The following is a 22,506-nucleotide window of genomic DNA, read 5'->3' as shown; positions in this document are numbered from 1 at the left end:
AATTAGTTGCAGCAGTGTACTCCTGAGACCACGGAGCAACACGTGCATCGAACTTTGTGCTTGCGTAACGCCAACCACCGGAGAAGACTCACTGGGTGAATTTGAGAATTGAAAGATGAGAGCACTGTCACAAGAACATCAGGTATGATTTCATGTGTAGGGGAGGCACAACACTTCAGTATTAGTCAGGCAACAACATGAAGTTTTACATTTTTCGAAACAGTTCACATGTGACGTGTGTTTGGACTGTTGCTGGTCAGTATCAATTTAAAAATGCAATAATTTCTGAACAGCCACATTGTTCAGCGATTCAGTATTTTAATCTGCATATAATGTTGTTACTGTTATCTACCAGGTTTTCCTTACAGTACTGATATGCTTCAGAGCTTTTGAGAGTTCATTGCCTCACTACCTGAAGGGACCGAGTTCAGAAAGTAAATAAACAGGGTTTTAAATCAGTAAAATGGTGTTATTTAAAGGACAAGGTAACACCAACTCCAATCTTGCCGTACTGATGAAGCCATCAATAAGTCTTTAACCGATTTATTTCGCATTTTATGTTGAATGTTGACATGCCCCCAGAATTGTTTGTGTGGTTTTAGTTCAAGCAGCATATGGCTATTGTTGTGACTTAAATTAGATTTCATTCTTTGAACAATTTATACAGAAATCCAGGTAGATACAAAGGGTTCACAATGTGAAGCACAAGCACAAGTACGTGAACTTCACATACTTGTTTCTTGCTAAAGTATGGACAGCCATTCACACATGTGGACAAGCACAGTACATGCACAGGAATGTGACAGCACATGGATAGAACATGCAGGAATGTGAGTGGACACTGATGGAACATGCACACTGCACACAGGAGGAGCTGTGATTTGAACCCAGAACTGCAGAATGAGATAATAGATTCTTACACGCACAGCTACTTGGAATGCACTTCCAACTCTGACTGCAGATGAACATGTCTGCTGTATTTGGTTGCATTTGCACAACATACTACTGCTCGGGACTCAAGGGTAACGTTCACAGCCAGCTAACTACTTGTGGGCAAGCAATATTTAATAAACAAGCCCAAAAAAGATTTTCGCCCTCTAAAACTGTGCAACACGTTGTCGGTCGTCTGCACACACAAAAAAAAAAACTGCAGGTCTGGTTCAACAAAGTTGCTGCTCGAGTAACACAAAAGTGCAAACGGTTGCTCTTTGAGCAAACTTTCACTGAGGTCTGTTAAATATCCTTTTAGGTAACAGACAAACAGAGACGACGAGGAGGAAAACAAGCGTCTTGGCAGCGGTAACAACGAAACCATTGTTTCATACCTCCCAGTGGTTCAACTTGGCTTTGGTTGATTAGAAACACCAGTGCGGCCTCGGCTGTCTTCATACATGAACACGATCGTGGTTCCATCTCGACTTAAAAAGTCACCGCCGGGATCATTACAAATTCATGCAAGTCGATTCATCTGGAACAACATGACGTGCTTACTTGAACACAACGATATGCCAACCTTCTCCCCCTGACGCTTGTTGACTTTCAACAGTAGTCTTAACTTCAAAAGCTGTTATCTCATAGCCAGTAAACTCAACAGAATTAACATTTAACATTCCAAACTGACTTGAACGAGTACTCACCCTTTGACATGCCTGATGGGCACCAAATGGAGGGGGAGCACATGTATCATAGGTATTAGTAAGCACACCTCTGTAGAAAACCCTTCACTATACGTCACGTCACATTTCAAATTCAAATTTTACTAATACAGCACTTTCTATACATTAAAAAGGCAACGCCAAGTACTTTACAGAAATAAAAAGGGAATCAGATAATTAATTGATGGACTGAAATTTACTGTACAAAAAAACACCACTACCATCACCACATTAAAACACAAACACCCTTGCGTACACACCCAAAGCACATATTGACACGGCAAGGCGCTTAGGGCCTCTGCAAGGGAACATAATTTGGCTTGAATTAAAGTAGTACCACTTCTGTGGCTTGTCTAACCAGTGATTCCCAAGAACTGTTGTTCATTTGCCATGAGAGATCATTAGGTGGTCTATGGGAACTGATCTAATTCCAATCAAATTCTCCAATTAATGTACCTCTATATCCTCTCATATCGATGTCAGCAATGTATAGTGACCGGCGGTACAGTTAAAATATGATCATTATGACTGTGAACCATAATACCTACATTTTTTAAAATGCCATTAAGCACAGCAACTCGATGGATAACTCGCTTCAAATTCAGAAGTCAAGGATATTCGTTGTTCAAGTTACTGTAAAAGGGGATTGGGGATAAAAAAAATGCAGTTATCTAAAGATTTTCATTTATTACATATGACAATTTGAAATTTTGGCAGATTTTAGTATGATGTGGGGTGGGGCCGGATTTGGCCCCCGGGCCTGAGTTTGACGCTTGTGAATTAAAAGCTCTTCCACTAGATGGCAGAAGGTATTAACCTGTCCTTTGTGTGCAACTAAGCAGGACCAGATAGCACACTAAGTCAAAGTATATTTATTGAGACAAGATCATAATTATTTCAGTATTCATACTTTTTGTGGCACTGTTGTTTGCCGTTGTATGTTTCGCATTTTCTTAAGTATTGTTATGATTCAATTATGGTTGGGAAACACCGCTGCAGGCGCAGTGGCTAGATGCGGTGAAAGCTGTAAAAACACCACCACAAATGAATTCAATATGTTCTTGGTTAACACTGGTCAACAAATTCTTACATTTTTTAATCAGAGATGTAAGCAAACTTTTCTAGATTATTTTTTTTTGTGCCGATTCCAAATGTGCCCACTTTTTTTCCTTTAGAATATCAGGTTTTCATCATAACATACTGGTAAGAACAATAATATATGTAGTATAGTACAGGTAGAATTTTTCCCCCTGAAATATGATAGCTATAAATTTCAATGCAAGGTAAACGCTGTATTGCGCACGCTTGCATAAGTCAAACTTATAAACAAAATAATGAAAATATCTCAAAACCATGATGTGATTTGTGAAAAGTGAATATATATTTTTTAAATCGGTGTAAAAAATACATTTAGGGGCACAAATACATCTCTGATTAAGATTAGCCATGGACCAGTGTAATCTGTAACAATAAATAAATAATGGGAATATCAGGGTGAGTTCCGCAATTGGAAGTACATTATTTCAAGCAATGTATTGCTGTAGTGCCATCTACTGAATAAACTGCAGCATTACTAATGTGTAAAGGCCGACACATTCAAGTCAAACTGTTCAGTTAAATTTTATGTACAATATAGCACCCACCCCCAAAATGAAAGATAAGGTACTGCTGGGATAAGGAAAGCGTGTACCGTAGTCATTATATGAGCAATAACAATGTTGTGGTTATTAGTAGTATAAATAGCATTACTACTGCAAAATCAGTAGCTCATGTAAAAATGCTGCTCTTGTGGGCTGCACTTCCGGAGGGTCATGGAAAAGAAACAAATGTCGTAGCAAGGTTGTTGTTTGCAGCAAATGAAACAAGTAGATCACTACAGTGACCAAAGGAGTGGTTCATTCTTTTTTTTTTTTTTTTGGGTGGTATTTTACAAGAAAACCTTATCATATTGTAACTGCAAACCTATTCTCCCACTGTACAGAAAACAGTTGGCTCGAAAGAACAATTTTCAATAGCAACATCATTTGTAATGCTATTTCCGTTGTTAATGCTAGACAGGATTACTGGATACACTGTAGATTAATACAAAAATAACAGGCTTATTGCAGTCCCGCTTTTAGAGCGCAGAGGCAAGGTACTTTCCAACAAGGTTTTGCTATATTCTATTGTTAGGCATACTTTCCATTAGTTAGAGCAATATTATCTCATCGGGTGTATAAAAAGGTTGCAGTCTGAGAAAGCGGAGCTTATGTTCTTTGGTGCGGCAAATGGAACATGGTGTCTATGAAATTGCACCTGTGGAAGATAAAATAAACTGTGGAAGATAAATTAAAGGAACAGAATATGATACGCAAAGTAAAAAAAATATATATATTTTTTTAAACACCTTCCAGGGATTTGGACAAGAAAAACACAAAAACAGCACTCATTGTGTTGAGTTGCCCATAGGCGTAAATAATTGTTTGTCAAAATGTGCTTTGCCATTGGCTGATGAGCACTCAACCAGTAATGAGGACACCAGAGCATGATAGAAAATGGAATGATGAAGGAATATGAATCCCTCAGAGATTAAAAATATAAATAAACCGGTATTAGCTCCAGTTTGGGCATGGCGAGTTACTTCTGTCTGAGTTCTCAGTGAGATATTGATCCAGAATCTCGTCAATTACGTCACACTCATAATTGACTTGGCTCAGGTCCAGATAAGGCACACGTTTGACAAGAAGGCGTCCAATGTTGTAACGCAACTCAATCAGCCTGAGAGAAAGAAAGAGAAAAGCCAAGATATGGTCTATTACTGGCAAAGTGGTCATTCACACAACACTGAATGATAAATGTTCTTTTTCCACCCAACCTTTTGAAATGATCTGAATTTGAAGCTCCGTTTGCAAGTTCTATGGAAGAATCTCCATTCTGCAGCAGTGCCCTGCTTTCACTCTCCAGCGTTTTTTCTCCCGCTTGCTGAAGCCTCATCCTGAGCTCCTCACACTGGTTCGAGAGGTTTGCCTTTTCCTCCTCTAGTTTCTTCAACTAATGGATCCCCGGAGGACAGGATGTTGCAAGCGTCAGACAGAAAACAAATAATATTTTAAAAATAAATAAATAAAAATAAAAACCACACAGTCGAGACAGAATAGATCTGGTGATACCAAGCACCCGGTGCAAGAAGAAGCAGCTGTGGGTGTTTTACAATAGCCTCGAGACGAAAGGGGGATTTGGAGTGTGTGCGACAGCTCATTTCCAACCTCAGCCTGGTTCTTATTTTAGATTGTATTTGTGCTTGCATATTCAAGACTACAATCCTGTTTTTGTTTTAATTCCTCAATTAAAAAGAGCATTGAAGCTACAGGTTTTTCGTCATGAGATTGTAGGGTGAAACTTGTAGCTGTCTACTAGCGTGAACTGAATGGGTGGGAACAATGGGGAAATGACAATATTTTGATGCTTTTTTGGAACAATGAACTTAGTTTTTTTTTTTTTTTTATGAACAATGAACTGAACAAGTTCATTTAAAAAATTGTGAACTGAATTTTGAACTAGTTCTCGTCGAAAACCAACTTTCACTACACTGAGTTTTAAGGGATGGTTAATTCTGCACTTGTTCAACCTATATGGGTTGACTTGACTTGCGAGGTTAAGTTGCTCGTGACCAAGCTCGTACATTAATTCAATTTACATATTGTCTGTCCTGTGAAAAACGTATGTCTGTTTTTTTCCAATTTTCTTATTTTACGTGACCATTTTTTAAAAAATCCAAAATTGGACATACGTGTTTTTCACAGGACGGTGACGATATATTGTATGTCCCTCAAACATTTAAATTATTTGAATATACAGCTAATCGTGGGTGATAGAGTCCAGGCTGGCCCGCAAATAGTGCAAATCCATGCACAATTAATTGACGCCCATTGAAATGCAGTTTGGAAAAGAAGAAGAAAAAATAAAATCACATAAAAAAGGATTGATCCACTTGTAATACATAAACAACGAATTTGAATATTGAAAAAAATATATATACACATCTGAATAGCTGAATCCGCGGGTGCCAAAATGTGAGTATGCGGGGATCCACTGTATATTTACTTCACAAATTTATTTATTTAATTTTGACAATATTGTTCCCCAGTGATGAAATAAGATCATCTACCATTCAGTTCCATCGAACTAGGTGGGCGGGCACCGAGCAGGATGAGCGCAGATCCAGCACCAATCAAATTGGTTGCTGAACTGCTGTGGTGGGTAATGTCAAAAGCGCAGCACCATGATCTAGGGCTGTTCGATTTTGCCTAGTAAGAAAATCACGATTATTTTCTCTCAAACCCAATTTTACGATTACGATTTCTTTGTAAAATAAAAAAATAATGAAAAATGTACTCTTGCAGATCCAGGATGGAGTTGGAACACTGACCTGAGAAAGCAGTTGATTCCTCTCCCTGGTTCTTTGATCCAGTTCCCGGACAACAGAATCAACTTGACAAGTGACGTCGGCCAAATCCTCCTCGGCCTGGGCAGCACTAGGTTTTGTCTGAGCAGCTTCCAAAAAATCCGCTCTGTTGCTCACAAGTTGATTAATTTTTTCTTTAGCCTTCTCAAACAAGCTTTTGTAGTCTTTACCCAGCCACGTTTCCTCTGTCTGGCTCGACTGGTGGAAACAATTTAAAGAGAATTGCCTACTATTCTTTACTTGCTCCTTAACATCTTGTTGTTCCAGTGCCTCTGTCGGCCATTGTCCTGATTCGAAGATGTCATCATCATCATCATCCTCACTGCTATCTATATGCACAATCTGAATGGATTCATCAGTGGCCAGGGTTTGGCTATTATTTTCTTCCTTAAATCTTCTTGTAAACTGAGTACCCCGTTCAGCGGTTAGAACAACCCCACCTTCTGTTTGGTCTGGATTTTTGTTCTTTATCTCCATATCGTCTTTTTCATCCTTTATTTTTGGCATTTCCATCTGACTGACGGCAGGTGGCGGTGCAGGGGACGAAACGTTTGCTTCATTGAGGGAACCCACAATGCCTGCGCCGGCATTTTTTGGTTCAAAGTCCTCATTTCTGAGTGGGCTCACATCTCCTGATGACAGAGCATCTGAAGCACTTCGATGCAAGATATTTTGACTATAACTTTGAGGCGTACCCAGTGACTCGGAGGACATTCTTATCTTTTTGCTATGGAACATGGAAAATCACAAAAAAACATGCTTATTTGATCAAGTACATGAAAACAGACCTGCCAAACTGTAGAAATTCACTTCCTGAACAATTTAACAGAATTTTCAGATTTCAAAAATGTTGTCACGAACACTCCAGCAGGACTGCACGTGGGGAGTGTTCGATATTGTCTTGAGTGTACTAACCTCACTAAAATCAGGACATTGCAAAAATTAATATTAATGCTTCAAAGAAAATTCAATCACAAAATTATTTGCGGTACTTAGCAGTGACATTTCAACAATGCACATTGCACACACACTCACGCACTGTGAAGGTTTTTAAATAAAGGCAAAACCCCAAACATTTTAGAGCTAAGGGCTATTTTCATGTGAGGACATATTTTCAAGGACCAAAATAAAAACAAATGATTAAAAATTACACTCACCATTAGCTACACTTCAATGAGCTGTGAGGGTTTGTATTCCAACAAGTATTACTATTATGACAGTTAATGCAGTGTTGTAGCGTTTGTTATTCTATGTTAAAGTTGTCGTGAGCACATAGTTGTTGTCAGCGCATTATTGGGCACAATAATCTGGCGATAAAGCTTCATTGTGTTCCTTGCTGGTGATACTAATCTATTAGGACTAGCAGTGATGATGGTTAGCCTCAAGTAGCTTTTGGCTAATATCCAATTCCTCTGTTAGTTTCCGCTGCTCATGAGTGAGCATTGATGCATTAAGTCACAGGAGCTACCAAGAATGCATCGTATGCGGAGTGTTGTCAAACATACTGTAGATCGCAATCATCGACCAAGTATTTTAGCTCATTTTGAACCTGTTTGAGCAATGTGATTCATGTGTTTTTTTTTTCATATCCACATCACTGTCATGAGGTGGCATTGAGTGATTTCTGTGACAAAATACGGACAAAACAGCAGTTGGCAGCTCTGTGAAAATAACAAGGCCACAACTAAGGATACCTACCTTGGAGTTGGCAACAACGAATACACGCTTGAAATAATTGGTAAACCATTGCCACTGGGTGGGCTCCCAGCTAGAGACAGAAAGGAAGGAAGGATGCGTTCACGCTTTTTGGCATTTTGTTTTGGCTAAAACAAACTATTGCGCATTTTCTCTATGTGTTTCGTTTGGTTACATGTGAACGTTATTCAAAGAAACTCAAAGGAGCACCAAGCAAGCGGACTAAGGCCTGTCATAGGGCGGGCTTCAGTTGAAATGTGAATTATACAAATAGTCAAGTAAACAGCCAGCATTTTTGAATGGAAGATTTGCAGTTTCCACACACAATGCATCCCAAATGCTGTCCACACACTGCGTCACAAATGCTAAGTGCAAGTTCCTGTTCTTGTGTGCCATGCCCATACAATCAGGTTGTGACTTTTGGTCCAATTATACAAATAAGTGCATGATTTGAAATGTGTATATAATTTTTTAAACTACAACTCACACACAGCGGTAATTCCTGAAGAGGATGAAGCTTCCTGTACTGACACCCTGCTCAACCGCCTCCGTGTGGTAGTTGGAGTAGATGGGGAATGGACAGCCTGTAGATACAATTTTAAAAAAGACATGAAAGGGGACATTATGGAAAATACACTTTTGATTGCTTGTAAACTAACAGTTCGGCCTCTTTAGGATCTTCCAACTCATTAAATGTATAATTAAACAACCAACTAAACATTTTGCTAATATTTTCCTTTCCTTTCAATATAGCCATATTCTGAAACATTACTACATGGTTACAGTAAATAGGCATTCAATGAACCCCTCTGAGTAGCGGGTGACATCAATGAGTCTGTACAGCAGCTCGTGAGGAAGTATGTTCATTGTTTTATGTGTTTTACTGTTCTCCCGGCGTTTGGTAGAGTGCATCAACGACTGTGGCTCTCCTTTCCCACATGGCATTACAGTAAGTGCAGTGGAAATAACCGTATTGGCCCGAATATAAACGTTTTTTTTTGCATTGAAATAAGACTGAAAAAGTAGGGGCAGTCTTATATTCGAGGTCTCGACATTATACCCATTCACGACGCTTGATGGCGCCAGATATCATTGAAGCGAATGCTGAACTTGACTCTGCTGGCCAAAGCAACCTCTGTCACGTGAGGATGACGTACTATGGGAGGAGCCAGAGGATGGGATTAAGGTCAGCGACACTGAGCACAGCGAGGCAGATAATTGTTTGTGACAGTAATAGTCTGTCATGATAGATCTCAGCTACTCTCAAGTTAAACCAGTTTGCATTATTTTATTGCAGTGTTTTTCCTTATTCAGATTTGTTTCAAGACTACAGTTAGTTAGACTTCACTTTGATGGTTAATGCAGTTATTGCAAGTTTGTTGTTTGATCACAATTACATTTTCCTGTTTATTTACATTTCAAAAGCCAGAAGCCATTCATTTAAGAATATGATTGCACTTTAGTTTACATACTTAAATGTTGAGATATTAAGATTTGAATGAGGCAAAATAACATGCCTTTTCTCTCAAATAAATTGTTATAATCATTTGTTTCAGATGTACTGAAATTGTTTTCTGTCTAAAAATTAATTTGGTGTTCAAAAAAACCTTTTTCAAACTTGAGTCTTGAAAAAGAGGGGGTCGTCTTATAATCAGGGCCGTCTTATATTCGGGCCAATACGGTATTAGTTCCATCCCTTTGGTAATGTTCCGTATTTAACTCATTCACTGCCAGGCATTTTCAGACCCTCCTTTACCCTAATTTTTTTAAAAAATGTGAAAAAAATATAAATTCCTGAGATTGAATGGCTGGACTGTGAAAAGGCAAATAAATTCATCAATGGCAGTGAATGAGTTAAATGAATGGAAATGCAATCAATCTGTTCCAGCGGCCCAAAAAATTATACTTTTGTTTTTAATCGATGTGATTTAAATACTCTATCATATAGAAATAAGTGAAAACAGCCTTTACTATAAAGAGATAACACTGTGCTCTCCATCAAATCATTGTACAACATCTTAGCCTTCTTACATCCTGTACTATTTAGCCTAAAATGGCTGCATTGAATTTTGGGATGCGGCGGCCATTTGTGAAAGTAAACAATGCAGTGTGGTCACAAAGTGTGACAGCAAGTACATATGCAAGGAAGGGAAGAGGATTTATTAAGAACGTGAAGCCTTGCTAACACTATAACATGCAAGCGGTCGTACCGTCGCCAAATGTGGAACCTCTCACAGCATGGTGAGGACTCGCTGGCTGAGACCTTGCTTGAACCTGTTAAGTAGCTGTTGCTTGTTTTGAAGGAATCACGCTCTGCTGGACAGGCCATGACTCATCCTCCAAGACTTACGTTTTTTTTTTCCGGGTGTTAAACTTGTCTCTTTTTATGTATATATATGTTAGGTAGTTTCGGGTGTTGAGAATACCACTGTACGAATTTCATTTCTCATTGGAATAGCACAGTTGGTAGATTTCATCAAACCAATCTGGGAAGTGAGATCACAAACAAAAATCTCTCTTGCTTTTTTTTTTTTTTTTAAATCAGGACTACAATTAGGCTTATCAATAACACTATCACTACCAGTTTATACTTTCTTTGGAGCCATACTGAGGGCTAATTAAGAGCAAAAAATAAAGAAACCTGCAACTCGTGCGAATGGAGCCAATGATGTTAATGCGAGAAAAAGCACAACTGATTCTTCCCCACGTTCATACCAAGACTTTCCGCAAATCGAAAATAATTGTTAACCAAGGTAATTTTTTCCCCAAAATTTAGCATGTGAGGCGAACTGTTTCATAGGTCATTCATTAACTGAGGTTTCACGTATACCGTAAAAACCATAAAAAAAAAAAAATCGCCTAGAAAAATTCTGCAATTTTTGTGTCAGGACTATGACTGTAAGTTCTGCTAATATCGAGGGTTCACGATAGCCCACGGGTGGGCTCTTCCAGTACTCGAGGGTCAGTGTCCTGCCTGTTTTCCATCTCTCTCTGCAGAAACACACCTGACTCAAATGATCATATAATCTGCAAAGTCTGCAGAAGCTGGATAACGATCCTGATCATTTGAATCAAGTGGGTTGCAGCAGGGTTACATAAAATATGCATGATACCGGCCCTCGAGGACCGGAATTGCCCACTCCTACTATAGCCTATAGGTGAATGGAATACTCACACTTTGGTGTAGCTTGTGTTTGAGATCATTCTCCTGCTGTTGAAGAGCCTGACTTTGCAGCATCAGTTTATTTAGGCGCTGCTCTTCCAAACGCCGTCGGTCCTCCTCAATCTTACGTAAAGACGCATTTCAAAACAATGCAAAAACAGTTACTGAAACACAAGCAATCATGGAATGTTAGTAAAAATAAACAATCACTGGACTTGTTCTTACCTTCTGCTTATTTTTTAGCTTCTTTTTGTCCTCCCTCTCTCTGCAATACATATATTACAATGGCCAAATTGTAACTATTTAATTAATTAATTATTCAAATGAAAAACAAAACATGCATACTTTTGCTTGTAGGTTTTTGTGTATGACGGTTGGTCGTCGTCAGAGTCCTGAACTTCTTCTTCAACCTCACAATTCCTGGAAAAGCACATAAATACTACTGAAATCATGGGATTAAAGACTTGAGTCAAACGAAAAGCCTTGGCAGCCAAATTTGTATTTTATTAATCTTTTATTCGAGGAACCAACACACCCGTAATTTACTGTTAAGTGAATGGAAGGCATTTACAACAGAGTAACTGATGGTTAGTCAGCAAGTTTAACGGTTCAATGATTCAGAGAACAACTTAAGATAGCAATCAACTTGCAAAAGCCAATAGGAAATTAAGTTACCATAAGAACACGTTAACAAAAATAGGACAATTGAGGACAATATTAATGAAAGCTCTATTTATTAGCCATTAAGTTCACAAAAGTGTTTCTACTTTATTCTCTTAAAATTACGACTTCATTTTTATTAAAAAACTCACGTAAAGCTAGAAATTTGTTCTAGTAAAATTAACATTACTGTCACAAAGTTAATACTTTCTTCTCTTAATATTTAAACTTTATTCTCATATAACGTACATTTATTTTCCCTTTCGAAGGTATTCTTATAAAAGAACAATTTTGGGGCATATGTTGTTAGCCTTGTAGTATTATTTTGCTTTCAGTTGTGGTTCCAATACACCTTATGTAATTGTGACTTGGGGAAGCATTTAGTTTAGCCCTTTCATGCAAAGTGGTCACTGCAGTGGACAGCTATTTAAAAGTTGCTTTCGCCTACATTATTCAATCTAAAAAATATATTTATATTTTAAATAATAACATTAAATCATAATTAATGCATGTAATGGTTAAAAAAAAATATATTTTTTTTTATTAATTAATATAGGCGAAAGCAACTTTTAAATAGCTGTCCACTGTAGTGACCACTATGCATGAAAGGGTTAAGATGTATTGCCTGGAGACATTGATAAAACTTTGGACACCTGAACTGAGGATCAGGATTCATATGACAGGACCAGCTGTCCGGCAGCCTGCTGCAGTCGATCCCGTCTGGCAGTTTGCGCCATTTCCTGCAATCGTCACACATCACCCAGTTTTGATCTGGACGCTTTCTGTAAACAAAAGAAGAAGTACAGCAAATCAAGCGAACTGGCGATCTTCGGCCCACCTTCACCTGCCGAAGATGTTTCCTAAATGCTGCACCAGGTCGTGGTTGGAATCATCAGTGGGCATCAAACATTCGAAATCCATCAGTATTTAAGGGGAACATTCAGCATCATGGAAAAGGACAATAATCCTACACCAAATTTCTTCTCCCGGACTACACTGTCTGAAACATTCGTGAAGTGCTGCGTCCACAAGTGAAAATACTTCATTATCTTTACAGGTGCTCACAATTTTAAGACACTCTAGTTGCAAGGCCTCAGTCAACATGGTAACGAAAGCTGGACCTGGACACTAAAAACAGGCTAATTGCAGTAAGAAATAGGATGTGCAAAGTGTTTTATAATTCTTGATCATGATCACAACATTTTTGAAAAAAAAAAAAAAAAAACCTCACCTTTAAATAATTCCTCCTCTCAATATGAAAACAAGACAGGCAACAAAGATAAAACTGACAATGCGATGACAACCTTATAAAACAGAAAAAAACAAAAACAAAACAAAGTAAAAAGAATCAAATTCCATTATTCTGGCTATACACATTTGCTTTTTTTATCAATACGAACCTGATGTCATCCACTTCCACCTTTTTGCCTGGGTTGTCTCCGGTCAGCCTGAAGCGGATTTCATTGCAATAGTCATCGAGTTTGATTGTCAAATTGCTCATAGTTTTTCTGTTTAAAAAAAAAAGAAAAATCAAAAACATCAACTGATGTTGATGTCTTTATGAGTAGCACACGATGGCCGCATTTCAATACATCGTAGCTGCTATGTACCTGTACATGTCATTCTCAATAAAGCTTTGCTTGTTGTGCATGGGCTCCAGGAAGTTGCACTCCATGATCCCGATGACACCGACACCTTTGCTGTTAGGCTGTACAGTCAACAAACAACGTAAAAAGAGTTAAAGGGCTAAAATATTTGCTTAAGTGGAATCTTTTCCAACACCACTGACGCACTAAAAACAGTTAGAGCACAACACAAAAATAATCACCCACATAAAAAAAAATCTATAGCTTTTTAGTGATTTTACCATGGTTACTGTTACTTATCATTATTATTTTTTTTTTCAAACACTTGTGTGAGGAGCAATTGCTTTTTATTTGGAGTATTTTAGGAACTAGTTTAGACTCATTATACATGAGAGTAACTGTCAACAGACAACATTAGACAAATGAAAAATAATATTAAAATGACCAATATAGAAAATAGTGGTTGTCATTTTTATACTTGTATGACCAAAAAATGTTACCTAAGATTTCCTGTACAGTTAATGAATTTTTTAGGATGGACGAATTCTGAACTTTAATCCAGGAATTAATAACCTTTTAACAGTCTTGAGCAGTCAGGACCAGCAAGTCCAAAACACTATCAGAAGCACTGACCTTCATTTACAACCTTAAAAAACTTCATTAAAATTGTATTTATTTATGCCAACAATCTATTGCCTTTATTTCTATTTCTTTTGGCTGCACTGCTTCCAGTATGTGTATGTAGGATTTTTTTATTTATTTTTTTAATGCTGAAATGTTCTGAAATCTTATGTGCCCAGGACAGATGAGATCTGATCTTGGCCTTCAGAAGCAATACTGCTGTCCTATTAGCAATGCCACTGTTTTCAAATAAACAGATTTAAAATTCATCCTCACAGAGTCAGCCTATGGTGGAAGAAGCGAGTTGGCCCTCAATGACATTCGCAATTGTCCATCCTCTGATTGGTTGGCAAAAACTGTTACAGCCAGCTTCACCAGCAAAACATGCCTGTAGCACACTAATACATGTAATCATAAGCATCACAGATGATTATAATGTATTTTATTTAAAGTGTATATATATTTCATTTATCGTCATGTTATTAGATAATGAATCTGAACCGTGCTAGATGTATGCGGCACAGTTGTGTGCTGTTACATTGTGATTTTGTATACTTGTAGTTTTGTATTGATGGCTTCTATATTACGGTTGTGATAGTGGCTGTATTAAGCTGTGAAACTAATTGGGTTAGTCCCATGTACGAAATCCATGGCCCGGCGGAGCTTTTTTCATTTATCAGGGCCCAAGAAGACCCTGCGTGTCTTGGTAGTACTTTCGAGAGTTCCAGCAACCTTTGGGTCTGCAGCGCTGTACGTGTGTGAAAAAAAACGGGACAGATAGTTCCCGGTGCTTTATACATACTGTACATACTTTGTTAACTCTCACAAATCAAAACATGAAAAAATGTGTCTAATTTCAGTCAATTATTGCCCAAAATTTGCTGATGTTGCAAAAACTCACCTTGAGTTGGCAGCCAATACGCTCATAGGCCTTTATGAGACGATTCTTGTGATACATCATGATGCCATAGTGGTCTCTGCTTTTGGTGTTGTAACCAAAAGTAATGGGAATTCTTTTGGTCTGTCATACAATTTAAGGAAAATGAAACCAACAGAACTGACATTATCACATAATTAAAATTTCAAGAAAATAATAATAATTACAAAAGAACGAAGGAGACAGCTTCATTATAATAACATGAGGATACAAGAGACATGGGCTTGTAGTGGTCTGTTTTACTGTGTGCCAGACTCTTGGCAATCAGTTGAGTTTTCACCTTCTGACCTCGTACAACAACGTGCATGCGAGGCTTCAGGTATAAGATGCTGCAGTATGCCTGTACGCATGCAAAACAACAAAAAGAAAAAAGAAAAATATACAATCAGTTATACTGTACATAACATAGATGGCATGACGCAATGTGTGTTAACTTTAAATGTGCTATATTATGAAAGTGGTTGATGTCATGCTATATAATTACTGCTCAAAAAAATGCAGTGAGTCAATGTTTCTTACCCGTAGTGAGTATACGCTTTCAGGTACATGCGAGGGGATTCTCTCACCCGGCCGGGTAAACTCCTCGTAGACATCGGACGGAATTACAATATCGTAACGGTCTCCCTGAAAATCAAACTCCAATGCCCCAGTGGATGTCCTGACAGAAAGAAAATATATAAATTTGTATCAGCATTACCATCAATACAATGTCTTTACAGTTTGTATTGAAAACAGGTGAAGACACCGTTGCTAAAATAGCTTTAATAATGTTAAAGATGCACCAAAATTAATCATTTCAAAACAAACAAAAAAAAATTATAGCATTCAGTATACACCCAATCCAACCTTCACCGAATTTTAAATCAGATTTGAATATGATACATTAGAGGAGTACAGTGAACCCTGCATATTTGCATTTGCATATATAGTATAGATTTTGTCATATCCTCTGTTTTTTGCTGAAAATCTCATCTATTTGCTTTTTTGAGCTCAGGCCAAAGTAATAATGGTTTTACTTTGGCGCCTTCTGGTGAAATATTGATGTTACTGTTTAGTTTAACTTATGGAAGGTGTTTTTCAATCAGTATTTCAGATGTCCATTTTTGTTGGCGGTCCTTGAATGAACCTCTTGTGCCTCAAATGTGAAACTGAAAATATGTATCAGCAACTAATAGCCTATTTAATCAACTTTGTCATTACAATTTGCCTGCAATACTGTATCCGTTGGTTTAGCAGTATACGTGGCAGAATATACAGTCTCTTCCTTACATGAGACATGGGCACGGCCAACAATGGGTTTTTGAAGCTTTAAGTCTTGAACATTGGGGCGTTTTGATAAAAGCACGCCACAACATGAAACCTGAGAGCAGTTATAATTTGTGGGAAAAAATGTCTGTCTTAAGGGGTTTATCCCACCTAAGTAAAGCATTTTCAACCTCCACAAGGAAAATCTTGACATGCTAAAATGACAAATTACTCAACCTGATTAGCGCACTTCCTATTAGAAGAAATCATATGAACTGTAAACCTGCGTAGGTTCCAGATGATGATGCGTGTTCCGGTCGTGGTGGTGGAGCAGGTAGACGTGATGGCGCTGATCTCAGTAAGCAGGTCTGTCTCCGTCTTGAAGGGAGAATAGTGCAGAATGTCCTGCAGACTGGCTTTTTGCTCCTCTTTTACACACAGTACAGTGTACGTCAAGGACATAACATTATAGACAAAGCTGAGTAGAAATATAATATAATATCTAATAGACAGGTGCATCTCAAATTACAAGGTGGGAAAACTTCAGTATTTCAGTTCAAAAAGTGAAATTTAGATAAATAGATTCATGAGAAACAGTAAAATATTTCAGAATTATTTTTTTACAATGTTTATGAATTAATGTTTTATGAATTTACAGTCAACGAAACCGAAAATTCATCTAAAGAAATTTGAATACTGCATGAGAAACAATCAAATGATTTTAATTCAAAAAATAGATTAGAAAAGTATTATGTTGTGTTGAGTTAAATAATACAAAAGTTCTTTTTTTTTTTTTCAACAATATTCTAAATTATGGGCAGCACGGTGGTCGACTGGTTAGCACATCCGCCTCATAGTGCAGACGTCGTGGGTTCGAATCTGGCCCCAGCTTTCCTGTGTGGAGTTTGCATGTTCTCCCCGTGCCTGGGTGCATGGGTTTCCTCCCACATTCCAAAAACTTGCCAGGTAGGTTGAGTAGACACTGTAAATTGTCCCTAGGTATGATTGAGAGCGCAAATGTTTGTTTGTCTCTTTGTGCCCTGTGATTGGCTGGCAACAAATTCAGGGTGTACCCTGCCTACTGCCCGAAGACAGCTGGTATATGCTCCAGCACGCCAGCAACCCTTCTGAGGATAAGCGGTTTGGATAATGGAGGGATGGATATTCTAAATTATTGAGATGCACGTGTAAAGTTTTCACTTGTGGGGGAAAGAGGCAACTGTGCACTAATGTAGCAAAGGATATGGTTGTGGTCTGTGTGCTCGAAGCAGACAATGGGCACAATTATCTGTTGGGCGTTGATCTCTTCCAGGTACGTTTGAGAGAGCATCCCGACGCACGACGCATTCTTGGACCTGGAAAAGACTATGGCGTCCCTCCCGAGGCGCATGGATCCAGATTTGAACCCGTTGCCGTATATCCCGATGGGCTCCACACCATTTACGGCAACCTTGTCGCTGTAGCCGAAGCTTAAAAATGTAGGAAGACGCACATGCGGAACAAATTGCAGTTTTACAAACACACACAACTTCATACAAGTAACATTTGAATTACCAATCAGTCAGTAGAATAGCTTAAGCAAGACTTTGCATATACCGGTAATAATGCTCAGTTTAGATTGATTGTCAGGGAGGTATTCCTTTAACAATATGCTCATTATTGCTTGAAATTTGCATTACTGAATTGAATTATACTGAGATATTTCTTGTACATTAGTTACACCTTATTTAGCTTTTAAATGATAAAACAGACAGGGCTTTCAGTGCTTAAAGGAAGACATTTCAATGCGGCTCTTCTATTGGGTCTCACTCTAATGTTTTGTACAGGTGCACCAAATATTGAAGTAGCTAGTTTTATTTTATGTACAGTTGGTATAACAAGTATTAAGACATTGAAAAGGGTACCCAAATAGTCTGAGTGAACTTTAATTTTCTATCGGTAATTAGCGACGCAGTGCAGAAAACTCTAACATTCCAGCCAGTGGGTTTTGTAAGAATAATAATGTATATATATAATGATTCATGTGTTATGATGCCTTTGTCTCACATTTGATTAGCCTGGTTAGCGTTGTAGGAATAACTGTTTAGCTTTAGCTTTGTTCTAATCTAGGCCCAGCTTGCTTGGGTATGCTTTGCCTTCACACATGTATGATAATGACACACACACGCAAATAGACAAAACAAGTTCGGAGTGTTCCAGCTGCTTTCGCTCTCCTTTCCCTTAGAGCTGGAACACCTTTGAAATCAGGGACTCCTAAGAAAATCAAATGTCTCACTTGGTGTGAACCCGACAATTTGTATTTTATTGATTTAGCATTCCAATTGAGTTAATATGCATCCTTTAACTCCTGAGACAGTGAATAATTCATTGACACAATTTGTGTTTTTGTGACATTATTTTGGAGAAATGGTATCTTGAGGCGGGCGGCACGGTGGTCGACTGGTTAGCACGTCCGCCTCACAGTTCAGAGGTCGTGGGTTCGATCCCGGCTCCGGCCTCCCTGTGTGGAGTTTGCATGTTCTCCCCGTGCCTGCGTGGGTTTTCTCCGGGCACTCCGGTTTCCTCCCACATTCCAAAAACATGCATGGTGAGTTGATTGGATACTCTAAATTGCCCCTAGGTGTGATTGTGGATGTTTGTCTCTGTGTGCCCTGCGATTGGCTGGCAACCAGTTCAGGGTGTCCCCCGCCTACTGCCCAAAGACAGCTGGGATAGGCTCCAGCACGCCCCGCGACCCTTGTGAGGAGAAGCAGTACAGATAATGGATGGATGGTATCTTGAGGCAATCAAAACAACATTCAATAAGAGATTCTCATATCCCTTTAGAAATGATAATGTCGAAAATAACGATTGTATTTTTCCCCTTACTCATTCAAGTAAAACTAGTCAAAAGTCTATTCCTCATCTCCATGTTCAAAGTGTGTGTACCTGAGCATTTTATGCATGGCCATATGGTCCAGACCATTCCCATTATCCATGAAACTGAGGCATTCGTGTCCTTTCACAACAGTCTTATCGATCCAGAATGCATTAGCCAGGACATCTGGATCGCAGGCATTGTCTGTCAAAATGAATGAGAGCAGTTGTTTGTTTTCTTGTTAACATCAGTGTTGGGGGAATAAAAGAGAATATCTGGATGAGTGTCAAACGGACACAAGTGTGTGGGGATATTGCAACACGCTTGTTATGTAACAGTTGCATTGCTGTGCCAATGGTATGAGTTGAAAGACAGCGGTAACGCTGTGGTCTGCGATTCAAGTAAACTTGGAAGGTCGTAAGCGTAGAGCGCACGACGGCATTGAGTATAATCCATTAAACATTCTGTTTGGATGTGCCTGGTTCACTCCTTGGCTTTTCTTACTGTTTATGACCACTATGTGTGGAGGGCAAGGTCCAAAACCATATTCAAGTGTGTGATAAGTAATCAAGGAAAAACAGTGGTCCATTATGATTCGGTTATTAAACAACGCCCTTGGTAAACTTGAAAGTGAGGCGAAATCAAATACAGTGTATATGATAAGCGGACCTAATTTGAGCAAGTTTCTTCTGTTCTGATCAGTCAGCAGAGGCCTGTCTTGCAAAGATTATTTTTCTATTTCTCCTACTATTACTTTTTTGGGGTATTTTCTGGCAGGCTGCATGCCCTGTGGAATCCTGCTGCCTCTTACAGGTCAGTCTCGATACTACGACAGACATTGTGAGTCAATATCACCAAAGGGTGTCTTTGAGATGATTTTTTTTACAAAATTTCAGAAAATGAAGAAACTAATCTTTTTGCACCAATCCAGATCAGCCGAAAACCACGTGACCGGACCCGAATTCCGAACATGTGATGGTATTGGGACATCCCTCCTTTGATGAGTTGGATGCTCTCATGAGTGTCGCTAGGATTAATTCAGCAACGAGAAGTTAGCACAGTGCCCAAACGGGCAACATGTTGTTATTGTGGAGCTGAAAAAGGCAGTCTTACGTGGCATATCAATCACAGAGAACACTTTATCGAACATACTAATCAGTCCTTAGTTCAGTGGGGAAATTATGTCAAAACCACATTACTATATGTACATTTGTAACACTAGACATTAAATATCATATTGGAATGAAACAACAACCCCTATAGGTACCAGGTAAAAATCTATACTATGTGACGATTTTTTCATTGTTCACTAACCCCGTATATAACAATCCCCTTCGATTTTGGATTATTGTTTGCAAAAACAAAAAACAAAAACAAAATTGCCTCTTATATTTGAGAAATTATGGTCTGCAACAAACAAAGTGACATTTTTTTTCCTTTCTTGTAATTCCGCTTTGGTCAAGATGACGCACCTATGAGCTCAGCAATGGCACTGAAAGGCCAGGTGTGGCTGGTAGAATTGGTATGAAGGTACTTGGGAGAAAGCTGAAAGTGAAGCATAAACAATGACAACAAAGATTTAGTGACCATGTGTCAGGTTCATCAATTTGACATTTTTATAACACAACACAAATGAAGAAGAAAGACACTTAATTCTTTGTTACTAGCTCATGAGGAGAACGGAGCGATAGCACAATTTCTGCTTCCCACTGTCCTCGTGAGGAGAATGCTTCTTTCTACGTTCATTCTGTGTTCTAAACTTATTTCTCCGTTCCCTCTCTTTTTATTAACTTTCAGGACTCCCTGGTTAGATGGGTGTTTCCAACCTAAGGAGCGGGGAATTTATGCAAGCCGTTGGAAACACTTGGCCTTGTTACCTATATGAGTGTATGTGGGTGACAAATTACTGTTTTCATGCAAGCTGTTGGAGATACGTGAACTTGGTTTTCTATGTGTTTGCGTGTGGGAAAGAGATTACGGTGTACATTGTCAAAGCATGTCAAAGCATTAAACTGCAAAAACATTCAGTCATATTAACTACTTCGGGTCTTCCTTCTTCTTTTCACACTTTCTCCTCGGATGGCTATAATAAATATAGACATGAAAGCAGAAGCAATTTCTTCATTGCAAGCAAATATCACATCATTCTTATATGTAGTTTCCAATACAAATATATATAGTCAACAAAATAACTCAAACATATGTTCATTTTGCATAATCAGCAAATGTGTGATAACTATTTAAACATTATTCTTACACCATGTCAGCAGGATTTCCCATGCATTTCATTGGGCCCCCCTGATTTTCAAGATTTTGCTTTACAAATCATTGATTTTTCGGATTAGCAATTTAGGTTCAGGATCATTTAGCAGATGAACACAGTGACTTTTGAGTAGTGAAATGAAGTTTACAGGCTTTACACAAAGTGTGCAATAATTATACACCAAAGGCAGGTGCATGAATTTGGGCACCTTTATTGTTTTATTGGTTTGAATAACTCTGGTTTATGAATTATTTTAGTGTAAAAAAAGTGACACAAAAAGAAAAGACGTTGGGCTCTGTTGAGCCATGACTGTTTTGATTGTTTTGATTCCCACCGCGCTTCCTCGTAGCCCCGCCACCCTGCTTTCTAATTGGCTGCACGTCACTGTCAACTGGCTCCGTGCACGCGCACTATACACGGTGCGAGGTCGGGCCAAAACAATCCAACGTGCGGCCGAGATCCGGCTGAGCACATCACACACGACTGCATTACCTACTAAAATTATCTTTGATGCCATTACGAGAGTCGGCCCCGACCTACGAATGTCCGGAGGGGAGATTCGCGGCTAAAATCGGGCTGACTATCATGCCGTGTGAACCGGGCTTTGGTTGTCTTATGGAAGTATACAGCCCCAGCACAACTTCAACTTTGTCACTGATCCTTGGACATTTTTTCTCAAGAATCTGCAGATACTGACTGAAATCATTGCAACATTCAACTTCAAGATTGCAAGTGTTTGTCTTGGAATAATGTGTTCTTCATCCGCCATGCATACTACAGACATTTTCCAGATCACGTTTACATTGTTAGACAATGTGAATACTGTACATCTAAAGAACACTTTCAAGATATTGCTGTAGGCTACATTTATCAATAAAGCATTACTGTAATTAGTTGTAATTCTCCTTATCTCATTGCTAATGCTAATTTAGACGTCGGGATTGAACGGGCAGCATTTCAAATACAGCTAAAGTAACTTGAATGTTGAAGAACGTCGATATATAGTGAAACCGCAGTGAATAGAAAAGTGTAGCTGGGAAACCCGTTATCTTCGATTACTTACAGTACTCAGAGGAATGCCACGGTCTTGCTGTACGGCCATTGCATTTCACTGACGGCGGAAGTGACGTCATACCACCGCTAGTTCCTTGCTTTTAGTAAATAAGAGTGACAGTGCTTCAAAACACGTTACAGTGAAACAGCATTGGTGTACCGTGTTAATAAAACTGAGCATGCATTTCAGATGGTATCATGTGATATACATACACAATCTTTTAAAAAAATACATATTTCATTGCAAGGTTTTTAAAAATTATTTTGAACTCTCCGTTATGTCATTTTCAGTTAGTTTCGTTTTCCACGGAATTCTGAGAAGAAAAA

General features: G+C 38.6%; 1 protein-coding gene across 1 annotated transcript; it reads right to left on the bottom strand.

Moving 5' to 3' along the window:
- Nucleotides 1-4,011: 4,011 nt before the first annotated feature.
- Nucleotides 4,012-22,258, bottom strand: morc3a (MORC family CW-type zinc finger 3a). Its single transcript, XM_086052004.1, has 19 exons — nucleotides 22,190-22,258; nucleotides 20,336-20,408; nucleotides 18,935-19,067; nucleotides 17,253-17,475; nucleotides 16,290-16,447; nucleotides 15,281-15,419; nucleotides 14,973-15,101; nucleotides 14,726-14,845; nucleotides 13,228-13,325; nucleotides 13,018-13,125; nucleotides 12,271-12,399; nucleotides 11,303-11,377; nucleotides 11,183-11,222; nucleotides 10,970-11,080; nucleotides 8,282-8,378; nucleotides 7,798-7,867; nucleotides 6,064-6,826; nucleotides 4,510-4,685; nucleotides 4,012-4,412 (listed from the first exon to the last, which is right to left on the bottom strand). The coding sequence occupies exons 1-19, from the start codon at nucleotides 22,226-22,228 to the stop codon at nucleotides 4,247-4,249; spliced, it is 2,847 nt and encodes a 948-aa protein (XP_085908130.1). The 5' UTR covers nucleotides 22,229-22,258; the 3' UTR covers nucleotides 4,012-4,246.
- Between the last annotated feature and the right edge of the window lie 248 nt (nucleotides 22,259-22,506).

Source organism: Filicampus tigris, chromosome 14, assembly GCF_054856515.1.
Source record: "Filicampus tigris isolate MCC_2025a chromosome 14, RoL_Ftig_1.0, whole genome shotgun sequence".
In the NCBI taxonomy this organism is placed as follows: domain Eukaryota; kingdom Metazoa; phylum Chordata; class Actinopteri; order Syngnathiformes; family Syngnathidae; genus Filicampus; species Filicampus tigris.
Note: the sequence above shows the minus strand (reverse complement) of the source record. Positions and strands in the feature narration are given on the sequence as shown.

Bases quoted from the DNA above. Each gene is read 5' to 3' on its own strand.
- morc3a (XM_086052004.1), bottom strand. From the start codon at position 22,228: ATGGCCGTACAGCAAGACCGTGGCATTCCTCTGAGTACT. The intron at 17,476-18,934 runs GTACACACACTT...TACATTTTTAAG, and splicing joins GCCATGCATAAAATGCTCAG to CTTCGGCTACAGCGACAAGG. The intron at 4,413-4,509 runs GTTGGGTGGAAA...TCTTTCTCTCAG, and splicing joins AATTCAGATCATTTCAAAAG to GCTGATTGAGTTGCGTTACA.